Here is a 22,658-nt window from a genome sequence, read left to right as displayed (position 1 = left end):
GTTACAATGAACTTTAGAACATAAATAGTTGGAGATGAGTACACCCAGATCCTTAACAAAATAAGGGTTATCTATTAGATCAGAGGTCCCCAACCTTTTTGGCTGTATGGACTAGCAGCAACAATATGTGTGTGTGGGGGGGGGGGGGGGGGATGGTTTCACGCATGCAACTTAATCCCGTACTTCGCATGCTTGGCCGCCACTTGTGTGGCCTGGTTCCCAATGGGCTGCGGACTGGTACCAGTCCATGGAGCAGGTGTTGGGGACCCCGGTACTAGATCAATACCACCTACATTCTGATATTCTTTTCCAATATGCAAAACTGAACATTTCTTAATTGAAATCTGGAGTTGCCAAATTGATGACCACTTGAAGACACCATCAATGTCATTTTGCAAAGCAAGCAAGTTTTCAGAAATATGAAAACAATTTTACATAATCAGCAAAGAAGACCCAATTATTTTTGTTCATGTAGCCCAAATACTTTTTACAATGCAAACGTCGTAAATTTGGATAACAAGTCATTGAGCTCCAAAAGGTGAATAATAGATTGGATTATATCTGATTGCATGATTTTGCATGTAATGTAACAGAGAGATGGGCCTGTAGTCTTCAACCAAAATGAGATCAGATTTAGTGGTTGAAAAGATGGAGATTCCAAGGCAATGGACATTTATAACATAAGTACAGGATTGTGGAGGGGGGTGGGGGCAGAAGGAAGAGCTATAGTTCCTAAATGAAAGATGAGCTATAAATCTAATTAATTAATTAATAAGTCCTATCAATGCTCACAATGAATCATTAATTCATTAGAAGCTGTCTGTTAAAAGCATTGCTATCATTTAATATAGTTTTATTGATTATTTAGTTGACTATATGAAGAAACAATGAGCATCAGCTACAATAAAATAAAGCCATGTCTATAAATACTGGGCTCTTGTTGGGACATAATTGGGAGTTGAATCAGGTGTGTACCTTCTATACCAAGTGCCCTACAGGCACACATTGTCTCAAGGTATGGCACTTGATGAATCATCCATTTTTAACCATAAAATAAAACTGCTCAGTTTTTTGCTCTGGTAAAGGCTATGCAATGATCACACCCGTTGTCAGGTATTTTTCTGTTTAAAAATATTCTTGCCCAGCCATTTCAACAATATGATATTTGCAAGACATTCAATGTTGGTATAGATATTAATGGCCAAAGCTCTTTCTTCAAATTAAGGACAAGTAGTCCTTAACTTATGACCACAACTGAGCCCAAAATAGATATTGCTAGGTGAGACATTTGTTAAGCGAGTTTTGCCCCATTTTATGACTTTTCTTACCAAATTTGTTAGGTGAATCACTGCAGTTGTTAAGTTAGTAACATGGTGGTTAAGTGAATCGGCTTCACCATTGACTGTGCTTGTCAGAAGGCTGCAAAAGGTGATCACATGACCCCGGGACACTGCAACCATCACGAATCGTTGTCAAGCATTCAAATGAAAATCACACGATCATGAGGATGCTGCAACAGTTGTAAGTGTGAAAAATGCACACTTTTTTCAGTACTGTTATAACTTCGGTCACTAAGCGAACTATTGTAAGTCAGAACTACCTGCATTGCCTTGGCTGAGAGAAGGTTACATTGATAGGTCAACATTTTTAGAAGTGAATTCACCTAAAACAGTGGTGTCAAACTCAAAGCCCACAGGCTGGATCTGGCCTACAGGGTGCTTAGATCTGGCCCGTGGGGCCGTCCCGCAAACAGCGAAGGACCAGCCTATGTTGCCTTTGCCAGTGAAAAAGGAGCTTGAAAATGGGCTCTGTTTTCAGCTGCAATGACCTCATGCAACTCTCGGCCAGTGAAAACAAAGCTCGGGAGAGCCATGCGTGGCCCTCTCAAGGTCTGTTTTTACTGGTTGAGGGCTGCAGGAGAATCCCTCAGCCCCATCTAGGCCACTAGAGATGTCCCCGACATGAGTGATGTCAAGCTGCCCATAGCCCCCAGGCCACCCCCCCCCAAGATCAAACACAACTCTGATGTGGCCCTCAGTGAAATCGAGTTTGACACCCCTGACCTAAAGATACCTATTCACTTTTGCCTTTTTCATGGGCCTGAGTGTTACAGAATGTGGACAGCCATGTCCTAGAGATTTTCTTACTCTTTCTATAAGTTGAAAGCTCTAACCAGGTAGCAGAAGGCTGCCATGTTGGAAATAAAATTCTGTGGGTGTGTGAAAAACGGGCTAGTATTTAAAACAAGAGATGATATTATGGGAAACTCTCTATTAACAGTTGCTGTCTCATTGCCATCATTGTGCCCCTTGAATCCACTAGATGGCGGCAATGCACCAGAGATTTCCATTTCTCTTCTTGGAGATCTATAAGCCTTCCTTTTTTTGACTTCACAGACATTTATTCCTTCCTTTTTTCCTTTACAGGAGTTTCCGAAAGATGTTCCGAAATAACCAAGAGTGTTGCTTCCAGATAAGATATAAATCAAAGCCATTGTTTTATTGTATGAGGCAGATTCCCTACGGAGAAATCACATTACTTGTATTCATAGGTAAACGCAGGGCTGAAATTCAACAGGTTCTGAAGAACCAGTAGAGCAAATTTTGAGTGGTTCGGAGAACTGGCAAATGCCACCTCTGGCCGGCTCCAGAGTGGGGAGGGAATGAAGATTTTGCAGTATCCTTCCTGTGCCACGCCCACAAGCAATGCCCACAGAACCGGTAGTAAATAAAATTGAATTTCACCACTGGGTAAAGGTAAAGGTTCCCCTTGGACATATGCATATGCTAGTTGTTCCTGCCTCTAGGAGGCGGTGCTCATCTCCGTTTGAAAGCTAAAGAGCTAGCGCTGTCCAAAGAAATCTCCATGGTCATGTGACCGGCATGATTAAACGCCGAAGGTACACAGAACGCTGTTACTTCCCACCAAAAAGAGTTCCTATTTTTCTACTTGCACTTTTACATGCTTTCGAACTACTAGGTTGGCAAAAGCTGGCACAAGTAATGGAAGCACACTCCGTTACATGGTGCTTGGGATTTGAACCGCTGAACTGCCGACCTTTCTGATCGACAAACTCAGCATCTTAGCCACTGAACCACTGCATCCCTTCACTTACATGCATACATTTTAGTAATTCTGCTTATGCATTGCATATTCAGTTCCTTCAGTCAAGAGTCCCATTTAGATATTGATTTTATCTATCTGTTTACCTGTTGAATAAGACCTTTCCTCTCCCTTAAAAATGTTTTCTGGAAGTTTATTTTCCTCTGCTTTTTATTCGGAGGCTGGAAATGTCCTAATCTATTCCCAGTTTTGGGATGAAATATTGAAGGGCACAGAAAAATAGCTGGGTTTTTGGTTACATTGGTTAACATTGCACTAGTATTGTGTTAGTTGGTACATAGTTGGTACATACTCAAGTCAAACCTTGTCGGGGGGTGGGGTGTCCTTCAAAGTTAGTTTTCTTTTAGGTCCGACTGGGTCTTAGAATGGGCTACTTCACTCATCAAAGTCTTTCACTAATTGAGGTGCTCTGTGCCAGTCAGCCAATCAGGATATGGTCTAGACCAGTGGTTCCAAAACTTGGCAACTTTAGGACTTATGGACTTCAACTCTCAGAATTCTGGGAGTTGAAGTCCACAAGTCTTAAAGTTGCCAAGTTTGGGAACCACTGGTCTAGAACAGTGATGGCGAACCTTTTAGGCACCGAGTGCAGAAAAGGGAGCACTGCACTCGTCTGGGCTACGACCAAGAAGAGGGGGCATGCCCGTGCCGGAAAATAAGCTCATGCATGCTGGCCAGCAAATCTTCCAGTTACTGCCATGCATGTGCATTTATTACAAAGGAAGAGATGCTCTTTAGGAAGAAACCGTAGGATGTGGGTGTGCATTTCTGTCAGGTGGAGACTCTGTTCTAAAAATGGCAAAGGCCAGAAAAATCAAAGCTCCACCTGTTTTGTATGGTTATTGTCACCTGTGCGTAAAAAGGGTAGGCTTTGGTCATGTTAATATTATTTCTCCCCCTTCCCTAATCAATGTGGAATAACAAGATAACTATGGATATGTGTTTCAATGAATATATGGAGATTTACAGGCATCGTCTTGCCTGAGACCATACATACGTTTATAAGCACACAATATCAAACGGATGTGTCCATTTACAGGGCGGGGCATAACCTTTTCCTAGGGGGTCACAGCAACACTTGTAATAACAACACAAATAATTCATACACCATTCGAAAGCCCATCAAAAACTGAGTTTATTGACACGATTTAATAGTCAGTATGACCACCATTAGCCCTTCGAACAGCATTCAAACGAGGTGGATAAGAACACAACAAACCTTCAAACAGTTCCGTTCGATTTTCCAGATTTTTCAACACAGTTTCCAAATTCATTCTCAAGTTTCAACCAAAACAAATTTAACATTTAATAGCTCATTCAATTCAGTTTTTTATGGGCTTTAAAATGAGGTGTCGCGGAAGTTGTAAACTGCTATCGATCTTGCTGTGACCCCCTAGGAAAAGGTTATGCCCCGCCCTCTGGAAAATCTGGAAAATCGAACGGAACTGTTTGAAGATTTGTTGTGTTCTTATCCACCTCGTTTGAATGCTGTTCGAAGGGCTAATGGTGGTCATACTGACTATTAAATCGTGTCAATAAACTCAGTTTTTGATGGGCTTTCGAATGGTGTATGAATTATTTGTGTTGTTATTACAAGTGTTGCTGTGACCCCCTAGGAAAAGGTTATGCCCCGCCCTGTATAAAGTTTCACCCAATAGTCTTTAAATAGATTATTGGTTCTGAATGTTGATTGGTCAGCCCCTTTCCATTTTCATGTCTTTGTATAATTTTCTTGCTAAAAAAAAGAGAGAAAAGAGTCAGAGGGAAGCTATTAGAGAACAGTGCCTCTCCACCTTGGAAACTTAAAAGTGCCTGGATGTGAACTCCTAGAAATTAGGTTGGCGGGAGAATTCTGGGAGTTGAAGGCCACGCTTCTTCAAGCTGCCAAAGTTGAGAAACATTGTACAGGTAATCCTCAACTGACAACCATTTGTTTAGTGGCTGTTTAAAGTTATAACAATACCTTAAAAAATGTCGTGACCAGCCCTTGTACTTCCGGCCATCCTAGCATCACTGCCATAACAGGATAAAAAATCAGGCATTTAGCAACCAACATATATTTATGACACTTGCAGTGGACTGGATCATCCTTTGTAACCTCACCTGTCAGTTTCTGACAAGTGAAGTCAATGAGGGAAGTTGGGCTTGTTTAACAATCACTTACAGGTAGTCCTCGACATATGACCACAACTGAGCCCAAAATTTCTGTTGTTAAGTGAGACGTTTGTTAGATGAGTTTTGGCCCATTTTACTACCTAAAGGGAATCACTGCAGTTGATAAGTTAGTAATCCAGTTGGTAAGTAAAACTGGCTTCCCCATTGACTGTGATTGTGAGAAGGTAGCAAAAGATTATTATATGATCTTGGGACACAGCAAGTCACAAACAAGAACTAGTTGCCCAAGCATTTGAATTTTGATCATGGGGATGCTGCAAAAAATAGTCCTTTTTTTGAGTGCCATTGTTAGCTTTGAATGGTCACTCAATGAATTGTTGTAAGTTGAGGACTACCTGTATTCACTTAACATCTGCAATGTTTCACTTACAAACCGTGGCATAAAAGGTCTTAAAATCAGAAGCAACTCAGTTAACAACTGGCTTCCTTAATCAAGGAAATTTCAGTCCCAAATGTGGTTGTACGTAGAAGACTATCTGAATTAGAGGTAGGGCAACTTCCCTCAAAGCTGGACATTTTGCACAAATCAGAAAATAAAAAAGAGCATACAGAAACTGACAAAAGAAATGAGAGCCTACAGTAAAATGTGTAGAAAGACTTAGGAGCATTTGACCAAAAAATAAAAGTGGGGTGGGAGGGAAAGACCTTTAGAAATATTCCAACCAGGAAACCGGCTAGGCAGGGTTTGGATTGTTGAAGTACAGGACATTAAACATGTACTCAGGAAAGACAAAGAAACTGCAGAGAAGTTTGATCGATTATTGGCATCTGTCCTCACTGCAGGGGAAGTCTGAATGGCCTTTTTCAGCATGTAGACAGAAATGATCTGATAAACCTCTTTAGACAATGCATACTTAACTATGGGATTTGCTGCCACCAGACACTGTGTATGTTTTAGAAGAGGATTAGACAAATGCAAGGGAAGACGAGGGGGCTATCAATAGTAAACTAGTCTTGAATGGTTATCTGTTACTCACTGAATTGTGAGCAGCGTGTCTTAAATACCAACTGGGGAACCAGAGCACTGGGCCACAGCTCCCCAGATGCCTCTCTTTGGCCTTGGTGGTATACCAGAGGATGCTGAATTGGATGGAGCCAGCAAGAATCATTTGACATATACATATAAACAAACGTGTGTGTGTGTGTGTGTGTGTGTGTGTGTGTGTGTGTGTGTGTGTGTTCCAGCATAACTCTGGAAAACCTAGAGCAATCTCAACCAAACTTGGTACACAGATGACTTACCTTCTGGAGAAAAATAAGATAAGACACCACTAGCACCCCTTGGGCGGGGGTTCTGTTAAGATGCTGCCTGTTGTGCCGCACTGCCGTAAAATGGCTCCTACTGTACAGCACAGTGGTGCTGCCATGGTAACCACTTCACAGTACTCCACAAGGGGGCTCCCTCTGATAAGGGGAAAATCGAAAGTCAGAAATTACCTTTGGTCCAGACATTTCCCCCCCTATAAATAAATACCTGGGCAATGTTGAGTTATTGGCTAGTAGTTTATAAACTTGGTTGCTATCCTCTACCAGAACAGGAAACATCCATGGGCTGGCTTCAGAATGGCCGTCCATAATAGCAGGCACAATAAAACAGTCTGCAAATCCTCCCTGCAATAGATTTCAAAGGACGAAAACAAGAAATGTTCTCCTACTTAGATGTGAGGGCTTTGTTGCTTTGAGACTGGTTGAGCAGGTGGCTACAAATGGCCCCTGGGTATACTTAGCTCAGCTGGAAGAATGGAGCAGGCAGGTGAAACCTGCCCACTCAGGGATCTTCTTGAAATCTGCCTTCTTTGAGTGATGGTGAACAGGGACGGAGCTGCTCATTATCTCTGTCTATACTCCCATCTCCAGCTTGGTGCTGGTGACGCGTCTGGGATAATTACACACACAGGCCCATGCTATCCTGTGTTTGTGCCTTTCTGAATCGCAGTATCGAATTTTGCCTTTTGACTGCCTTTTTATTTTTGCTTTTTAAAACTACCTAACATAAAAGAATAAAAGGGAAAAAGAGGGAAAAAGAAGGGGAAGGGAAGGGGAGAAATAAAAAGAGAATATATTAAAGATGCACAAAATTTCACAATCATTAACATTATGTTAAAAGCAGGAGTGGGTTCCATCTGGCTTTCCTGCCGATTCGCTTGTGTGCGCGTGCATGCGCAGTTCAATTAAAATTCTATATATGTGCAAAACTAAAAAAAAAAGATGGTGATGACAGCGACCGGGGAACCAGTTCGAGGATATGGCAGGCCTGGGTCGCTGCTGGTTCCAGTGACCCAGGCCGCCATATCACTATTGGTTCAACTGAACTAGGCTGAACCCGTAGGAATCCATCTCTGGTTAAAAGAAGGAAAAACATTATTCTATTACTGTTATTAGCAGTGTTGAATGAGAAAAGATACAACCACATTTATGTTTGGCACTTTACGAATTAATGCTAACATTGTTAAGTCAGAAGAACACAAAAACATCCACAATGAAGAGAACCATCTGTCAAAATAATAGGAATTAACAAGAATGTCTCTTTGATTTGAAATATTCCTCCTTAACTCTGTATGACGAATCAGACAGAATTTGGAATTTAAGGTCTTATATTGAAAGAAACCTGGATGTCGGGTGTGACAGATGATTATCTAGGGAGATTCTCAATCATCCAGATCATGATTGTCTCAATGGTGTTTTTTTCAAAAGGCAGCTGGAGGGTGTAGTCCAGCTGCCTTTTGAAAAAGCACCTTTGAGAAAGATATTTATGTACAGAACTGTAGTTTATGAAGTAAATGGTTTCTTTTTTAGATAAGGAGTTAATTTTGACTCAAATGCATATTTCCTGCCAAATCTCTAATGAAAAGATTGAATAAAATCTTTCCAGAAAGAAGTGTAGATTTTTCGAGCATTAGCTATCATATATGAAGTGTTTCTTAGGCTTGGAGAGCCTTATCAGAAAAACAACTAGCAAGAGAAAAAGTTAATATTTAAAATTTGTTTCATTCCATTTCTACAAATAGAAATATATCTCCTTCATCCTATAATTCAGGGGTCCCCAACTCTCAGGCCACACCTTGGTGTCGGGACACAGTTTGTTGGGAACTGTGTTGTGTGAGTGGCAGGAGAGCGCATGACCATGTGAAGCAGGGGTGGGTTGCTGCCGGTTTTACTAGTAGTTTGCAACCTGTGTGCGGGCATGCTCAATGTAAATTGTTCTTCGTGCATGCGCAGAATAATTTACAGTGAACTGCGCACGTGCAGTCACTAAAAACCAAAATGGTGGCGGCCCAGCGGCAGCAAGGGAGCTGGTTCAGGGACGTGGCAGGCCTGGGTCGCTGCTGGTTCTGCCACCCAGGCTTGAATTCCACTACTGGTTCAACCAAACTGGGACGAACTGGGAGCAACCCACCTCTGATGTGAAGCTGCATTTGCACAAGAACCGGGTGCACGTGAAACCATCCCCCACCCTTCCTGCTGCTGCCTCCACCAATGTTTCCAACATTGAGAAAGTTTATGTCTCAACTTTACATCCTATAACCTTATGACTGTAGCAGTGGTCCCCAGCTCTTTAAGATGTGTGCACTTCAACTCCCAGAATTCCATAGTAATCTGTCTGGGGAATTCTGGGAACTGAAATTCCACCCCATTTAAAATTGCCAAAGTTGATAAGTATTGCTCTAGGCAACCTAAGCCAGGAATTTGCCTGGATCACATCAATGTTAAAGCAACACTTTGATAGGCCTGGGAATAAAAATAAAGACTAAATTGCTGGGAGGAGTCATAGAAAGGAATATCTTCAGGCAACATGCAGATGAGCTGATCTATTGCTGATCTTATCATAAGGCTCAGTTTACTGCTAAATAAATTGTTCAAGCTGGAAGAGTCCATGTCTCTTCCCACTATGGTAAAGAAGGAGGGGTGAGGGGCTTCTGGCAGCAGGAAGTACTACCTAACCCATAACCAGATGCTCCACCAAAGCAGAATGGAAATGGATGTAGTTTGGGAGGGTCAAACTTATAGATCTGTATCTGTTCAATTATAAGGGGCATAACTGTAATAAATATCTAAATGCATTGGTATATGTGCCTAGACATCCATCCTGGTTGCAGAGACTTTAGGGGGAGTTAATTGCACGTGTATTCTCACAGGCTGAAATTCTAAATACCAGGACAATGTTGAGTTATTGGCTAGTACTTTATAAACTTGGTTGCTATCCTCTACAAGAACAGGAAACATCCATGGGCTGGCTTCAGAATGGCCGTCCATAATAGCAGTCACAATAAAACAGTCTGCAAATCCTCCCTGCAATAGAAACCAATTCTGGTTTCTTGTAAGGCACTTTGCAAGGCCCCTGGTCTGCCCTAGAGGAGAAAAAAGTATAAACTTTAGGGCTTTTAGGAAGCCTTTGAAGTTATCTGAGATGTGCATGGATATCAGTAAGGTGTGGTCAAAACATTCAAGATAGTGCAATCAAGTTTCACCTGTTTCTGATATGCATCACAACATACTGAGGAAAGTAATAAACATTGTTAGAGGGTCTCACAATAAACAAAACTCAAAAGAAACTACAATAAACCAATAAAAGGGGCAGGGGGAAAATAAGACCAGATGGAATGAAACAAGACATCTCACTTGCCCTTGCCAAAGGCCTGGATGAAAAGTCAGGTCTTCACAGTTGAGGAGGGGAGGCAGAGGGGAGCTACTGTCCTCATTCAACAGGGGAGGTACTGCATTCATTAATTGAAGGAACCCAGAAAATGCCATCCAGATTAGATCAGATCAGCTGAGTAGACTGTATAGGAGACAATTATTTTAAACTGGTTTGGATAACTAGGATTAGGAAGGATGTATGGAAATGCCTTTCTTATCTATCAGCTGTTCATCTGTGCTAAGTCTAATATACAAGCTCCAGAAGTGTAATTTCAGGATGGAGAGCAGAAGGGGTATTGTTTGTTGAGTGATTGTTTTCACAATCTAATTTGACATAGCTAGATACAATCGTTGATACAATGTTGAGTCCGATGTTGCAATATAAGCTACAGCGAGGTTAAAATAAAGGAAAGTCCCTATGAAGCATTTAGACTTATATAGCACTTAGACTTATATACTTAGAATAGCACTTAGACTTATATACCGCTTCACAGTGCTTTTACAGTCCTCGCTAAGCGGTTTACAGAGTCAGAAAATTGCCTCCAACAATCCGGGTCCTCATTTTACCCACCTCAGAAGGATGGAAGGCTGAGTCAACTTTAAGCCTGGTGAGATTTGAACTGCCAAACTACAGGCACCCGGCAGGCAGCTGAAGTATCCTGCAGTACTGCACTCTAACCACTGTGCCATCACGGCTCTTCTACCTCTTTCAAAGATAGTTATCCATTTTCCGCTTTGAAGCTGGTATGAACTTCTAATATAAGAGAATATTGTAGACTCAAAATTTCAGTGAATCAAAGTCCCATGGCTAATTTCTAGCTGAAGAAACTTCTTGGATGAGAAACAGAACCTCTTCAAAAAACAATAAGAAAGTCCAGTTGCCTCCTGAAAAAGCACCTTTGGGTTAAGGCTCTAGAACAAGAACTATGAGTTCTAATTCTTCCTGAGCATGAAGACAGCTGGATGAAAGTGAACCAGTCACTCTCTCTCAATTCTACTGAAATAGACAATGGCAAATCACTTGCCAAGGAAACTGCAAGGGCTAGTCCAGGCAATCACCAAGAGTCCAAAACCAAGTGGGGGGGGGGCACATCCATAGCTGCATCACGCTCTACTAATGGGATCACAGATCCTTTCATCATTGTAATTGTAATACAGAAGGGTCTTGTTTGATGAAACGAGGAGATCCTATCTCCACACTGCTCATGAACCAGTTCCTAGTTTTAGCCTATCTCTGTTAATTTTAATGTTTCTGTATTTTTGTTTTTATGTTGTAAGCCACCCAGTTACTTTATTTATTTATTTATTTATTTATTTATTTATTTATTTATTTATTTGTTTGTTTGTTTGTTTGTTTTGTATGCCACCCACTCTCAAAGAGACTCTGGGCGGCTTACAAGTAAAAAAAAGGGAAAGAGAAGGACATACAAAAACAAGACAACATTAACAAGACAACATTAACATTACTTTGACAGGCAGGCAGCATATAAATTTAACTAATAAAAATATAACCATTACACAGTATTCTCCTCCTCCCCCCACCCCAATCCCAAGGCTTGGTAAAGACATTTCTGCAGGGAAATCTGAGAATTGCAACAGATATAAATTAAGAATAATCACTTAAACGTATATATGATGCCCAAATGATTCCGCACAGTTCAGAATAATCAAAGAAATTCCAATTAAATCAATAAAACATAAAGATAAAAAATTGCGAGCGGAATAAAGTGAGGGGGTCTCCCTCCGCCAAAGAGGTATAGAATTTTGTTTCATGTTTTTTTAAAAAAAAAATTCAGAAGCACCGTATTTGTGCTTGCCTGCCTTTCCTTGCTTACACACAATTAGGAGCTGACACTACAAAACTGTAAATCCAAAATTGTTAGTGAAACAATTGCACAAAGGAAGAAGGAAAAAACCCGCCTGCCTGTTTCATGAGAGAGTTCTCTAATAAATGAATTAGCAATTCAGTAAGAAGATCGCTCTGGGGCTGATATTGATCAGGCCCAGGCTGCGTGTTTGCTGGGACTGTTGGGGGCATAATTGAGTGTCAGTCTCTGTCTGTGTCGCCCTGCTGGCGCCTGCTGCTTTTGCATTTGCTAATTTTCAGTAACTGTCTTCTGCCTGCTACTCCCAGTGCAGCTCTATCCGAAGGAGTGGTCAGGCTCCTGCTGGTCAAACCGTCCCTCTGAGGAGGCTTTATCGATCCCCAAAGGACGCACGGAGGGGAAGTGGGAGCGCTCCTGTCTCCGTCCCAGGGAAGGGAAGGCGTCGCTGGAACTTCTCCAGGTGGCTGCCCGCCTCCTCCTCCAAACCCCCCTTTCATCCTCCCTACCTCGCCCTTTACTTTTCTTGGCCACCCATTTCATTTTGTGGATTTCTAGGCTATAAAAAGCCCTAGGAGCAACCTGTCTGCTTGCTTTGATTCGTGGAAGCAGGCGTTCCTGGCACAGAACCTGGCGCACTAAGGAGATTATGACCCTCGCCCCGAAAGTTAACCACTGGAAGATTAAATGCAATGCAAACCAAAAAAAAAAAAAAAGAGCAGAGCGTGCATTTCCCATATCCCCGGCCGTTTGTTAAACTAAACGTCTCTTCCCATTCGCACGGCTAATTCCGACCCTAAAAACCCAGGAGAAAGTGAGTGGAAACGGTCCCTCTTCCAGGCTCAGCCTTCCAATCCTTCGATCGCTAAACTCCGCTACTTTGAGCGCCACTTCTGCCCCGCCTATGACAATGGCTGTGGGCGGGGCGAGGGGCGGACCGAGGTGGGGTCAGGCGGCGGGGCGGCTGCATTATTTACAGAGCGAGATTGAAGCGCCAGGGAGAGTGGGGACGCTGCACCGTCTGCCCTGCGCACTGGCTTTAAGAAAGTGGCGAGGGACGAGGTTTCTGCGGGGCAGAGCGCTGCAGCGGCGGTGCCATCGGTGTGATTGCAGCTGTGAAGGGGCTTCCTCGCCTTCCAGTCCGGCATTTCCAGGGTCCGGCGGGCCCTGCTGGGATCTGGGACTGGAGGACGGTCGACGCGGGCAAATCGGTTCGTTCTTGGGGAGAGTCGATGCGTTTCCCGATCGGAGCCTTTCCTTGCGGTGTCGCAAGGTGAAGCCATCTCAGGACGTCCGGCGGCAAAAAAAAGCCAAGCAGGGGAGTCTTCAATGGAGCGTCACTCCAGTTTCTTCTTCATCTGGCTACAACTGGAGCTGTGCGCCATGGCCATCCTATTGACCAAAGGTGAGCTCCAGCGCGCCGGAGCGCTTCGGAAGGACGAGGCATCCAAGGAAAGCTGCCCCGATCGTGCGGGGCTGGAAATGCCTCTTTTTCCTAGCCTGGGTCAAGGCTCAGAGTGCGGTGGGTCCGCGGCGGGGTCATTCTTGAGAGCTGGGAAAAAGCTGGACGGGAAAGAAACCCGCTCGCGGGGCTGGCTCTGAAGAGGGGAGAAGTGGATGGCTGAGAGCCGATGCGCCATTCCCTCTTTAGGGGCGATTCGCCGCTCGCTGACCAGCGGGTGAATCGTGTCCAGGGTAGAGTCTGCATTCTCTACCATGCTCAGCTTGTTTTTAAAAGTTAAAAGAGTTTTGCATCGTTCATCGCGGTGCGTGGTTGGAACGCAAGTCGGCGTGGTTCTTATATAGTTTTGGTGCGCGGGGCAAAGCCTGAGAATTGGATTTAATTCTGCAGAGCGAAGGTAACCCACGGTCTGCAGTGCCAAAGTAGTGGCAGCGCCTTGGTCCAACCAACCTGTCCCAAATTTTGGGGTTTTTTCGAGCCTTCTGCGCGCGCGCCCGCATGACAGGTACTATCTCTTTAAAGCGCCAATTCTGCAAAAGGCGCTCGGACCTAGGGCGACCCCTTTAGAGAAAAGGTGACGGACAGCGAGGGTTTAAGGATGAGAATTTATTTATTTATTTTGCCTCTGGGCAACCCTAAACCCGATTGTCACTTCCACAGGAGAACTTTGAAAAGCGGCTGCGAAGAGTTGACTGGGGAGGTGGGCGGGCGTTTTGAATATGGGAAATGCTTTCTTCCCGTGATCAAAAGATCCCAAGAAACTGGCCACGTTAAGATGTAGGGCGCCTTGGGGCCAGAGGGAGAGTAGTCCCGAGAATCTGAAATCAGGCTCAACCCGCACCTCCGGTTCTGGGTTGGGAAGCCCGGGTAGGTCTTGCCTCCTTTGTAGACCTGTCCAATCTTGGGGACGGGAGACAGGGAGACTCTTAATACCATCCAAGGGCTTCCAAGGCTGCGGTCCTATCTTCCAATCTTGGGTGCGCAGCGGGACTTGCTCTCAAGGATGCATGAGAGGAAGCGCAAACCCTGCAGCCGCCGACAGCTCGGGATCCTCCAAGGCCGCCTTGCCTAGCGGGACCCGGCGAAGCCACCCGGGCTTCCTGGCGCGCAGTCGTGCTAAGTGGCGGGAGGACCACTACGGCTACTTGGAAAGCTTCGAGGAAGGGAAGATCCGAAGGGGCCGCCGGCCTCCCTCCTCTCCCCTTCAGCCATAAACTTTGGGAGCGAGAGGCCACTCTGGAGGAGGGTCTTCTTAGGAAAGGGTGGTCGCCGCCCTTCCGTGGCTCCTGCCGGGCCAGGCGGAGCTGCCAGTGTGGCGGCGGCCGCCCTCGCAGCGGGTAAGCCCGGTAGCATCCCGCCAGCCGTCCAGCCTCGACACTTTCCCGGGGCGGTTCCCCTCCCCTTGGCCGGCCTGGCCTCTCTTCTTCGGCCTCTCCCTCCCCGGCTGGCGAGCTGCATGTGCTGGGCCCAAGCGCGGCCTTTGAAGAGCGCTGCCAAGGCTTTGTGCGGGTGTCGGGTTTCTTCCCGGGCCGAGGCGCGCAGGCCAGAACAAGCTCGCCTGTTCTTGGAAGTGGTGACGGGGCTTGGATTTCCTGCGCTCCCTCTCCGCCTCCCCCGTGGCTTCCTCCCTCCTCGCCCCCCCCCCCCCCGGCTTCATTGATGCGAAGCAACCCTCGGGGCAAGCGGTTGTCAAAATGTTTTGCTTAGGCCATCTTTAGTAGTGTGCTTCGGAACTTTTTTAGGCGGGCTCTTTGGAGCTGAGAGTCTCATTCTCTTTCTCACCCATTTCAACCTCCCAAATCAAGCCGAGCAGGAGATTCCTGTCGCGGAGGAGCAACTGGCCAGAAGGCAGGATCCTGCACCCTTTTTCTCTTTCATGGCTTCTCTAAAGAAAGTGGGGGGGAGGGGGAGAGAGAGCCAAGGGCAGATCCATCTCAAAATCATCTACATTCAAGTTTGTAGTCAAACATAATTTGCTTTGTTTTGGCTTAGGGGGAAACCTGCCTGCCAAGGATTTATGCCATAAATGGTTGTTTATGGCACAACCACCAAGCAGTGTAATGTGCTTTTCCAGACTGACATCCCTTACCAGTTTCCTTGATGTTGGCTAGCCAGAGGCTTAGCTTGAAATAAATTAACTGCACACCACTCAGCGATTTTGTGAGGCTGGCAGCATTTAAGGGTAAATTGTTTCTCAGACAATCGCAAAAGTTCAAACTTTTGGGGTGTTCCTACAACAGTCAGCACAAAATGTTTTTTTTTCCTGCTCCTCCTCCCTTTTTTTAGAAATAAAAGGTACTGTTAAAGCAGGGAAAGAGAATGGGAAAGTTGACGTTTCCCATAATTGCCATGTTTCATGGAGAGGAGGTTAAAGGATAAGCAAGCACAGGGTTGATGTGCTATAGTATTTATTTATTTTGGAAAGAAGGGTGTAATTAACCCCAAATAACAGCCCTTGAAGCCAGCGGAGGGAAGTTTTCTGGCCCCATCAAAGAGGGACTAAGAAGGGAGTGACTGGGAATAATGTACAGTTGCAGATACTGAAACTATGTGCCTGATAATGATATAATTAGGGGATCACAGACTTCTGGCTGCTGTCGACTTCAAACACTTTAAGAGAAGCCTGCAGTCTCTCCTGAAGCCACCTTGACTAAAAGCAGACATTTTTTCTTTAATAGCTACATACAGTAACAAGAAAGAAGAGGTGAACAGAAAGGGCATTGTTCACTGTTTGAAAATACCAAATACACTCTCTGGCCTTTTGCATAGTTCAGAAAGAATCTTGATGAATTGATAGAAATAAATATCCCCTCCCAAAAACACAATATTACAAAACTTCTGCTCTTTTCCATTGGAAATATATATTACATATGGTCAAATTAAAAGGGAACTGTAATAACTTGATGACTGCTCTATGGGTTTTGTTTATGAGTCAGCCTTGGGTCAGAGAAAAGATAAGATTTTCAAATTGGGTCATATAAGCTATTAAAACAGAAACAGGGTCTTAGATTTTGTTTGCATGTTGCTTCCTGAGACAGCTTGTGAGAGGGTATTTGTGCAATTTCCCTCTTTCTATATTTATCCATGGTTTGTCAGATGTTCAATTGTCTGAATCTGCTTGCTAGATAATATTTGCTTCAATGACATTTTTAAAAAAGGGGAATGCAAAAATTGGGAAAACAAAACTTTTGAGAGAAAGAGAAAAATCTATATAAGTATAGGAAAACTGGACTTTAGCATCAGGACATCAAGAATAAGATCTGATAAATTCTAACTACCACCCACATTGTATACAACCTTCTATTTTTATTCTGTTTTTTCTTATTACAGTTATCCATTTGGGTGAAGAACCTTAAATGTTTGTTTTGCTTACCAATATCCAGGCAAAGGAGATGAAATGTTTTCTGTAAAAATAGCTCTCCAAATGGTAGTTGTAAGTTTTTGAACTTCATGAATTCAACAGGCAGAGATTTTAGAGCACGGATACAGGACCCCATGGACTTGATATTATACCTACGTACTTCTAAAAAAACAAGTCTGCTGGTGTATTTTCTTTCTGTCTTGTAAAATGTGTATGGATGTGTTCATTGTAATCTCTTAATTGCTTTGGAAAATAGAATTCTAAAGCCTTTTAAAAAAAATGTATTGGATGTCTTTATGGTTGATTGTTTAAAAGGTTAAGAAAAATGTATAGTTCTTTCAATGATGATAATTTCTGAAAGTTGAGAATAGGCCAGCTTTTCTTCCTACTTCTGTTCATACTTTTTTCAGATTTAAACTAAAATATTTTAAAAAGAGTAACATTTCTGTGTGTAATAAAATGAACCTCATTTTTGAGGACTATGAAATGAAGATGTTTTTAGGAAGGGAATTTTTTTTTTAACTTCCTTTATAAATCTGTGGTTTCCTGTGCATTTTTCTTTTAGTCCAAGTTTTCAGGTTAAGTGTTTACCTTTTTTGACCACATGATGGATTGAGTGAATGAGGAGCTGGTAGTGGTAGAGGAAAGTAATTTTACCATTGCATCCTTCCTTCCATCGAAAGAAGTTGATTTTGGCAAGTAGCAATGATACTTGTAAACAAAATTTCCTGTTTTAAAATGGAGCAAAAAAGCACTTCTACAAAATTTCCTGTTTTAAAATGGAGTAAAAAGCACTTCTACACAAGGAATTCCTTTTTGAAAAAAAGATTCCGTGCTGAATCTAATATTTCTCTTTTTTTCTCACAGATGAATTTCTTAATATCTCTTTAGGGACAAAATACTTACTTAAGTTCAGAAATATGATTGTAGATTTTTCTCTATTTTAGAATTTTTTCATGTGTTTACACACCGATATATAGTTGTGAGGAATGCAGTGTCCATTGTGTATATATAATTTTTTAATCCCACCTTTGTTATTTTTATAAATAATTCAAGGTGGAGAACATACCTAATATTTTTTCTTCCTTTTCCTGTTTTCCCCAAAACAACAATCCTGTGATGTGGGATGGGTTAAGAAAAAGTGTCCCAAAATCACCAGCTGGTTTTCATGCTTAAGGTGGGAGGTACGGTCTTCTAGCATGGTGCTTTCAGTACTTAAATACTGTCATATTTTATCTGCTTTGGAATTAACCTAATGGATTTTGGAATTAATGCTGGATACTATGATGCATCTCCCATGATTGAGAAGTGATATAAATAATAAGTAGGCAGGGCATACAATCCTATGCTCGGACAGACATACCGAATGTTAAAAAGTTACCTACTTAACAAATTTTGACCAGGAGATTGGTCTGTTTTGTAAGGCATACTATAAATAACTTGGTCTCTGTATGCAACAGTCGTGAGAACCTAAGCTGCTACTGGGGTTCAACAACTGAAATATATGTGGATGTTTCTAGTAAATTAAATTCTGTTAAATTCTGTTCCTAAATTCTTTTCATACAACCTCTAATTATTCTGGCATCATTTGTATATAATTCTTAGTTCCATTGTTTGATTGGATGGTCTATATGTACTGTATATCACAGATTGGTTTGGAAATTGCAAATATTATCAATATAATCAGCTTCTGTATACTTTGTCTAGTATTTGTACATCATACTTACTTCACGCTAGTATCAGTTTGTTTTCCATGGAGCTCCCCAAGAATGCCTCAAATACTTGGCAACCGTTAGCAGATAGCCTTAATTGTTGACCATCATTAATCCATGCTTGTGTGCCAATAGTAGTACGGTGGAAAAACTGAAATCTGACATTCCAGTTACGGTATCTTGAAGTTCTAGCATCCTGCTCATGCCACATACAGTAAGTCAAGTCATCCCCTTGAGTTCCTCTGGGATTACAACTCTCGGAACTATTAATTTTGTTGATCAAAAATTCTGAGAACTGTAGGTCAATGCATCATGAAAGTACCATGCTGGTGTAAATTGACCCACAAATGTTTCAAAGAGGATAGTTGAATGCTACTTTCACCTTGGCACACTTGAAACAACTGATTAGGAATAGATAGTCATTATCTATGTGGTCCCAGAATTGATGGCTCATAATAACCTATCAGTCAAATTATGCTATTCTATTGCAGTACACTTTCATTAATATTTCTGTATTGAATGCAATAAATATCTCAGTCCTTGGCCAAGAGTTTTATAAAATCAAGTACTTCTGAATGCCTGCTGGCTAACTGAGCTTTGCCTTTTATTTTGTAACAGGTGAAATCAGATGCTACTGTGATGCTGCACATTGTGTTGCAACAGGTTATATGTGCAAATCAGAGCTGAGTGCTTGCTTCTCTAGACTGCTTGACCCACAAAACAGCCATTCTCCACTGACACATGGCTGCTTGGACTCCCTTGCAAGCACCCTGGACATTTGTCAAGTTAACATAGCCCAAAACCACTCTGGCATTGCCATACCCACCTTGGAGTGTTGTCATGAGGATATGTGCAATTACAGAGGTCTCTATGATGTTCTGTCTACTTCCAGGGGTGACCCATTGGGTAAGTCACATTCTTATTCTGTATTGGCAACAGACAAGATCTTGTTAGCCTACTAATGATTTTAGGCTTAAGCAAAGCGGAGAAGGAAGCATGTGGCAGGAAAACCTTTGCCAAAAAGCTTTTACATCTGCATTTGCATAAGACACAAAGCTTTCTTTTTTATTTGTATCTCAACTGGCACATTGCCAGAGGACCCATGTCTTGGGTGGAGTGCTTGCTTTCATCACAATGTAGTGCATTCTAGACAGGATAAAATAAACTATTAGACTAAAACTAATTACAGAATTTTGAAGTGAATGAAAAGGAAATAACCAAAATTTTAATTTTCTAATGGTGGAACTCAGTTTCTTGTAAGTAACTGAAGGAATTTAACAATATAGAAATAATTCCTTTGACCCAACAAATCTTCGGGTGCAACTCTGTTGTTGCTTTGCAGATTGAGGAAGTCCAGTATCTCATAATTACTGGGATATCCATTTAATTGATGCTGAATCCCCAGCAACATCATTGCTGTTTTGATAAATGGAATAATATACATTACTTGAACTGCAATCCTCAAGGATGCCTCTTAATTGTTTCAAATTTAGTGACTATTTTCCTCAATTGCATATTCTGTTCTCTAAATGTTTGAATTTGCATGTGGGTAACATTATATTGTTTTACTTAATATCATGAAGAAAGTCACAAACTAAAGTATATCCTGTTGCAAAAAGAGGTTGAAACTGTGTTCTTCATATTATTGAACTGAATATTGCAGCTATGTTAAAAGCTGTTGAATTCAGCAAAATCTAGAGGCTCTTTGTTTCTTGCTAATTATATATTTTTTATTATTTTGATCATCTGTTATCAAATTAGTATCACTTGAGAACCACATGCTGTAGATATTCTCTGCAACAATTAGATCTACTTTAATTTTATTTCAATCCTAATCCTATAAATTATGTAGAAATGTCCTTTTTATTTTAAAAGAAGTCTTAATAATCATAATTGGTTGTCTTTGGGCTAATAAAGCAAAAGCTTAATTTAATTAGGACAATGCTGAACCTTTTAATTTTGAAGAGACACAAATCTGCATTTGTGCTGGTTTACAGAAAATAAAATTTAATAACCTACTATAACACTTCACTTTAAGCTCCAAACAAATAATGCTAGGGATTTTCAATTCCTTTTGTGGTTTTATGCTGTATGTAATTATTTATAGTTAAAGAATCACTGCTAAAAGACTTCATAGTGTCATGTTTGAGTTCTTCTAAAATGCAATCTAAAGCTTTCTTAATTTGCAAACCATTTCACATATTTAATTTATCATTCTAATCAAATCAGGCTGAGACAGTAACTTGTGCATACTCACTAAATTATGCTGGGTTTCTTGCTTGTGCAGAAAGAGAGCAAGTTGCTTCAGCTTGTTTGTTTTAGGTACATAATTTGTTTGCATTTCAGCAAGTTTTATATAATTTATTGAGAAGATGGAACTGAAATTCCCCCTCCTTCCAATTTGCTGTACTTCTACTTACAGGGGTGCATTGTTGTTCAAATAGGACAAACTGGGATGCAGTATCCTTATCCTGTGTTTCTGGAGCCATATAAGTACTCAAATGATAAAGGAAAACCTTTACAAGTAGTCCTTGAGTTATGACCAGTCATGGACGCAAACATTCCAAAGTTATGAGGTCCCTGTGGTCAAATTTCAAGTACTTGACACCTGGCCCACATTTGGTCATGGGATTGCAGTTTATGACCCCCCCTCCCCATCTTTAAACATTTTATTAGATTATAGAATAAAATACAAAAGCAAATAGGAGGACACAGTGGGGAGGAAGAGGGGGAAAGAAAAGTAAGGTGGAGAAGGAGAAAAGAAAAGAAAAAGTTGACTTCCGACTCCCTCTGTTGCAGTAGAATAACATTGAATCTCAATTTAAGCCGTTTCTGTAACAACAAATCATAGTTTATGATTTTTTTTATGATTCACTTCTGGTTCGGGAACAATGGGTTCACTTAATGACCACATCATTTGCCTAATGTTGTGATTCATTTAATAACTGCTGCAAAAAAAAAAACCAGGGTCCTAAAATGGAATGATTTGCTTTTACGACTTGCGGCTGGTAGTGAGTAGGCTCCATTGCTGTCATAAATCAAGGATCTCCTGTAATTCCTGTGATTTCAAGTGATGGGGAGTAATAATGGATTTTTTTCTAGAATGTTTATTGAACAATGTGGCTTACTAGTTTTTAAATCTCCTGTCCTCTCCCCCCCCCTATTTTTTTTTCCTTCTGTGCAGGACAAGGGAGCAGATACCAACATGACAACAGCCGAAATCTCATCACTAAAGTTCAGGAACTTACTTCCTCAAAAGAATTGTGGTTCAGGGCTGCTGTCATTGCTGTCCCCATTGCAGGTGGACTGATCTTGGTGCTTCTCATCATGCTAGCATTGCGTATGCTCAGAAGTGAAAATAAACAACTTCAGGACCAGCGGCAACAGATGCTCTCGCGGTTGCATTACAGCTTCCATGGACATCATTCCAAAAAAGGGCAAATGGCTAAGCTGGACTTGGAATGCATGGTGCCCGTCACAGGTCTTGAGAACTGTTGCATGACCTGTGAGAAGATGCGACAGCCGGACTACAGTAATGACAGAATACTTTCACTTGTCCACTGGGGCATGTATGGAGGGCATGGAAAGCTGGAATTTGTGTGATGACTTCTTTTTTTGGTTTTTTTAAAAATATCAATATATCTATATATTAAAATTTTTGTCCTTAAAATTACTAGGATATTTTTTTCAAAGGCTGTTGGGTTCTGCTGGACAGGAGCACTTTATATTGGGAGTGAGAGGGAAGCCTACAGTCATTAGTCAAAAAAAAAAAAAAAGGGACCTCTGCAGATGGAAAATTGGATTTGTCTTCTGAAGGATTCCAAAAGAGATCTCTTATTTGCACAGATGTATTGTTTCTTTTAAAATTATGAACGCCAATTTGAGAAGTTGTACATGCTGTTACCACAGTTGTCTGAACTGTGGGGAAATGGGTGGAGTAATTATACTATTAAATGGTATGCACATTCTGATGTAAACATTTTTTTCAAAAAAGTACACAAATATATAGATATCTATTTTGCCTGAAACTTATTTTGTAGTGTTGTGGGTGAACTATTACTCTAGAGAGCAGCCCCCCCTATACAGTTTCTGTATAGATTTTCCACTCATCTCTGATACAGTTTGTGGGAGTTAAACTCAACGATTTGACTTGTTGAGCCCACATAAATTAATGTACATCCTCTTTTTTGAACGATCAAAAGAGTTTTATTCCTGCCAGTCACTGATTTTCTGGCTATGAAGATGGATGAATTCATTCTACTATGTATAGAAGGGGGTATAGTTTGGAAGATAAATATTACAATTTCTGCATCATACTGGATACACATTCTAATGTCAAAGAGAGATCATTCCTAGATTTCTAG

General features: G+C 41.7%; 1 protein-coding gene across 3 annotated transcripts; it reads left to right on the top strand.

The window, feature by feature from the left end:
- The first annotated feature begins 12,751 nt into the window (after window positions 1–12,751).
- On the top strand, window positions 12,752–22,262 carry BAMBI (BMP and activin membrane bound inhibitor). 3 transcript variants are annotated; one of them, XM_014073507.2, is made up of 3 exons: window positions 12,752–13,164; window positions 18,913–19,200; window positions 21,479–22,262. In XM_014073507.2, exons 1-3 carry the CDS (start codon window positions 13,089–13,091, stop codon window positions 21,895–21,897), a joined length of 783 nt encoding a protein of 260 aa, XP_013928982.1. In that variant the 5' UTR covers window positions 12,752–13,088; the 3' UTR covers window positions 21,898–22,262. The 3 variants fall into 3 exon arrangements, with proteins under 3 accessions (XP_013928982.1, XP_087568705.1, XP_087568706.1); XM_087712579.1 differs by lacking the exon at window positions 12,752–13,164 and adding an exon at window positions 16,554–17,766; XM_087712580.1 differs by lacking the exon at window positions 12,752–13,164 and adding an exon at window positions 16,555–17,759.
- The last annotated feature ends 396 nt before the right edge of the window (window positions 22,263–22,658 follow it).

Source organism: Thamnophis sirtalis, unplaced genomic scaffold, assembly GCF_051295495.1.
Source record: "Thamnophis sirtalis isolate CommonGarterSnake01/CBP01778 unplaced genomic scaffold, rThaSir2_p1.2 scaffold_4, whole genome shotgun sequence".
Taxonomy (NCBI): domain Eukaryota; kingdom Metazoa; phylum Chordata; class Lepidosauria; order Squamata; family Natricidae; genus Thamnophis; species Thamnophis sirtalis.
The sequence above is the reverse complement of the archived record's forward strand: the minus strand, read 5'-3'. Positions and strand labels throughout refer to the sequence as shown.